The 4,613-nt window shown below is 31.5% G+C and overlaps 1 protein-coding gene across 3 annotated transcripts; it reads right to left on the reverse strand.

Annotated features, from left to right (window-relative positions):
• Positions 1–645: 645 nt before the first annotated feature.
• On the reverse strand, positions 646–4,232 carry LOC101494751 (uncharacterized). Of its 3 annotated transcripts, XR_003472030.2 has the most exons (3): positions 2,458–4,181; positions 1,649–1,720; positions 646–1,481 (listed from the first exon to the last, which is right to left on the reverse strand). XR_003472030.2 is itself a non-coding variant. In XM_004492057.4 (2 exons), the coding sequence occupies exon 1, from the start codon at positions 4,144–4,146 to the stop codon at positions 2,470–2,472; it is 1,677 nt and encodes a 558-aa protein (XP_004492114.1). In that variant the 5' UTR covers positions 4,147–4,181; the 3' UTR covers positions 646–1,481; positions 2,458–2,469. The 3 variants fall into 3 exon arrangements, 2 of the variants coding, with proteins under 2 accessions (XP_004492114.1, XP_073222870.1); XM_004492057.4 differs by lacking the exon at positions 1,649–1,720; XM_073366769.1 differs by lacking the exons at positions 646–1,481; positions 1,649–1,720 and having other exon boundaries at positions 2,086–3,788; positions 4,103–4,232.
• Between the last annotated feature and the right edge of the window lie 381 nt (positions 4,233–4,613).

Below are 4,613 nucleotides of genomic sequence, written 5' to 3' on the forward strand. Positions count from 1 at the left end.
ATATATATAAGAGAATAGAAAAGTCTAAAATACCCTTACTACTAATATATAATAATATTATCTAATAATAACAACAACAAAAAAATACTATAAGAATTATTTTTAATTTTTTTATAAACAAATAGACCCATTTTAACTACTTTATAAATGTCTTCAAAGATCGAAGAGTTGCTTCAAAACTATTATGAAAAAAAAAATTGTCTTAAATTTAAACCATCTGATCTTGATTAGACGATCCATAAATATTTTGTATTAAATTAAAATAAAAAATTGTTTAAATCTAAACCGTCAGATCTATCAGACGATCCATAACTAATGACTGCAACAATCCCACATTATTTAATACAAATTCAAGAAAATCTTAGCCAACTTTCGAGTGGACCTAAATCAAATTATTCATTCCATAAAATATATTTTCCAAAACCATAAATAATCTTGTAAAAATGGGTAATTCAACTGCACACCATCCATCATGAAAAAGTAATAAAACTAATTTGTAAAAAGCATGCCTTTTTTTTCCTTACATGTCGGAGCCATCAATATATAACTAAGTAACTTCAACTTCAAATAACAAAATTTGAATAAACTTTCAATAAATGGAGTCCTATTGTCTTTGTTTCACATCTATGACTAAGTAATGCAATAGGCTAGAAATAATGAACAAATTTGATATTGTGAATAACAATCTCTCTATAAAATCAGCCAATAACTGTAAGAAAACTAACACAATCTCCTGGAATTAGAGAGACTAGTCTCTCTCAACCAAACCAACAAAAAATTACAGAATGATAATTTGTCTTCCCATCGAGCCTTATTCTATTTAAAGATACAAACACAGGAAATATCCACAGAGAATAGAAGGTTAAATTGTTTGTTTGGATTAACATACATTGAACTCAAAATTCAAAATGACTTACAAGCACAAAACTTTTGAAACATGAACCTAGAAGGAATTCCATTTTGAACCAACTAGACCGCGAAAAGAACTGGATGCCACTTCTGCAATATTGTTTGACAAGGCCATATTTCTTATAATCCAAATCAATACAATACATCGTCTCCCATCCTTTTCTCTAGAATTTTCTTCCAAATCAAAGTTCATTCAACTCTAATGATATCCTGAAATTGTTTTTTTCTCGAAAAATAAAGAAACCCATAAATTTAACGGATAAGATAGTATGTAGTAGGTAGCACTGACACTTCAGATTAATAACGTGTCTGGTACCGACACAACATCGACATATATTGTTCCGTTCAATCACTTTTTCATTTTCTCAAAATATAATTGATGTCAAAGTGCCAGTGTCGGTGCTTCATAAGTATCCCTCATTCTTTGACAATAGACTTACTATTTGAATGTGTAGAGAAGGACTTTTTGAATGTACTGCGTAATTTACCTCCTCTGTTAGTTCATATTATCTCACAACATACTCAGACAATACTCACTGGTCCTGACAATTTAGTATCCCAAACTTGGTGCCCTGACATGGGAGCAACACGTCATTTGACCGTTGATGCTAATAATCCGATGTAATGTAACGGTGACCAATATAATTTGATGAAAAAAGTATCAAGTAATGGATAATGAAGTCATATTGATGAAATAAGATGAAATACAGTTAGGGAGTACTAAGGATAGTAACATAACCTTTTAACAGCTTTGCTAAAAAATAGCCAAATATGACATGTAATAGCTCAGAGGCACTTGCTCCTACATATGCTAATGGAAAGATAAGAATCAAGTTGAGAGGGAATCTAAGAAGAGAAACATTCAGAAGGAGGGATAGAATGAGTCAGAAGGAAGAGTAGAACATTTTGGAACAGGATAAGCTTCTAATCAAAGCTAATAAACAGAACTGAAACAATTTAAATAGCAAGTAACACAAGTGCTGAAAAACAGAAAAAGTAGAATTAAAATTAAAAGTAACATATAGAAACAAAACAGTATTAGGAGCATTCCCATAAAATAAAGACCCAATAAGGAATTATTGCCAACACATAAGTCCCATGTATAGGGCTTAAATGCTCAATTTAATAAGAGGACTTGATGGGATAAAATAAATATCAAACTAAAGAAGAACCAAGTTATTTAACTTGTAGAAATTTCACATTTATATAATAAAATAATAGGTATTACATCCATATTCATTTTAAATTACTAAATAAGTACATATGCACGTAAGAATATAAGATTACAATGCTACCACCATCTAACCAATAGAATTTTCCCCATTTTGGTGTATGCCATCAAGAATATGAAATATATAAATAATATGAAGAATTGAATTTCACGAGGTACTTATTACTGACAGTATAAAGTCCACAATTCACTTAACTTGAGAAGTTACTCTCTACTCTATCTTCACAGAGGCAGACGCACCATTGTCAATCTACTGTAAAATTAACAAGAGTGATTACAAGTTGAAAAATACAATGTATAACTAGAAAGTATCTTACCAAGTTTTACTCTTATAGTAGACCTTTAACAATCATTTCATGTAGAAGGTTCTCTGCCGTATCTCTCTCACCTTTTTGAAGAAGATGATTGACAATTGTTTCATAACTTACAGCATTAGGAATGCAACCATTGTCTTCCATTCTTGAAAACAAGGCAAGTGCTTCATCACACAAGCCCCCATTACAAAGCCCATTTATCATGGCATTATAAGTGCATACAGTTAGATGATAGCCTTTAGACAAAAGCTCCTGAAAAATCACTTGTGCATTCTTAAGCCTTCCACCTTTGCATAGTCCATCAATCAATATAGTGTATGTGAAAATATTTGGCTGAATACCTTGGTCTTTCATTTTCTTAACCAATGCAATTGCCTGGTCAAGGTGATTCTTTTCGCATAAAGCATGTAATAGAGAACTATAAGTGATGACATCAAGCTGAACACCTATATGATGCATCTCATCAACAAGTTCCCAAGCATAAGAGGTTTTCCCCGATTTACACAAACCATCAATGAGGGTACCATAAGTTACCATATCAGGAACAATCATCTTGTTATGCATTTCTTTAAAGAAGCTCATGGCTTCGTCCACCATTTTATTCTTGCACAATCCATTAATAATGATATTGTAGCACCAAACATTCGGCACCACTCCTTTGTGCACCATAGTGTTGAATATTTTTATGGCCCTGTTTACTTGATTAATTAAGCAATACCCATCCATCAAAGCACCATAAGTTACAACACCTGGTTTTACACCATCTTTTATCATCATAGCCAACACATTCATAGCTTCTTTGACCTTACCTTCTTTGGATAAGGCATCAACCAGTATACTAAAAGTATAAACATCTGGGTTGACGTTCAACACCATTTTACGGAACAAACCAAATGCTTCTTTCAATTGACCAACAATACAAAATCCGTATATTAGATTATTGAAAGTGATAACATCAGGAGAAATTCTCTTTGCAATCATCTCAACATACAACTCGTAGGCATCGTTTATAGATTTATCTTTACACAAACTATCAATGATAGTGCTATACATTACCACATCAGCATTGACCAATTTCCTGTCAATTCGTCTCAGCAATTGCAGGGCGGGTCTTGTTTCCCCCATTTTACACAACCCATTTATCAAGGTCCCATAACTAACTTGATTCAACTGAAATCCCTTTGCCACCACATGATCATGAAAGTGCAGAGCTTCCCGAACCTTATTGTTAAGACATAGACCTTTCATAAGAATAGTCAAGGTTATGGTGGTACCTTCCTGAAATCCCATCTTGAGAATCTTTCCCAATATAGAAAATGCAAAATTCATTTGACCTAGGTGGCAGTAACAATTAATCAAGATGTTAAAAGTAAACATACAAGGCTTAATTCCGTTGAAGTCCAACAGGTGAGAAAGAGAAATAGCAGTGGGATAATGCTTCATCTTAACAAAAGAAGTTAAAATTCTGTTGAATTCAACAATGGATGGAGTAGGATTCATACAGAGCATGCGATGGAATGAGGAAACAGCATCATTAACATCAAATTCGTTGGAATTGAAACGAGAATGAGAAGAGAATGAAAGAAGCAAAGTGTTTGAAGAAGAAATCGGAAGAAAATTGGGAATGGAAGAAAGAGAGAAAGCATACCTTCTTAGGGTTAATAACTTTGAAACTGAGAGAGACAACAGCATTTTTGCCGAAACTGAATTGTGTGGACTTCACTGTCACTAGGTTAACCTTATTTAATTTATAAATTTTTTTGGTTAATTATTATTTTAGTGTCTCCAATATAGACCTAAAAAAACACATTAGATTTCATCCGTTTAATATTAAGTTATGAATTTGAACTATTCCCTTTGTCCAAATTTCCTTCAATTTCTTTGGCTGGTTTCTATTTGTTTTAGTTTAGTTTTTTATTTTTATTTTGTTGGATTAAAAATTTATATTATTTAGTTAATGTAAGTAAAATTTTACACAAATTTAAAATCAGTTAATATTTTATTGAAATTTATAAAGATTTACACTTATTAATAAAAATGTATAAGACGCTAATTTTAATGTATCTTAATAAAATATAAAATATTTTTAAATTGTGTGAACTTTTAAATGCATTATTTGTATGATATATACTTTAATTGAAAGAGATTTATAAATGTCT

Source organism: Cicer arietinum, chromosome 3 (assembly GCF_000331145.2).
Source record: "Cicer arietinum cultivar CDC Frontier isolate Library 1 chromosome 3, Cicar.CDCFrontier_v2.0, whole genome shotgun sequence".
In the NCBI taxonomy this organism is placed as follows: domain Eukaryota; kingdom Viridiplantae; phylum Streptophyta; class Magnoliopsida; order Fabales; family Fabaceae; genus Cicer; species Cicer arietinum.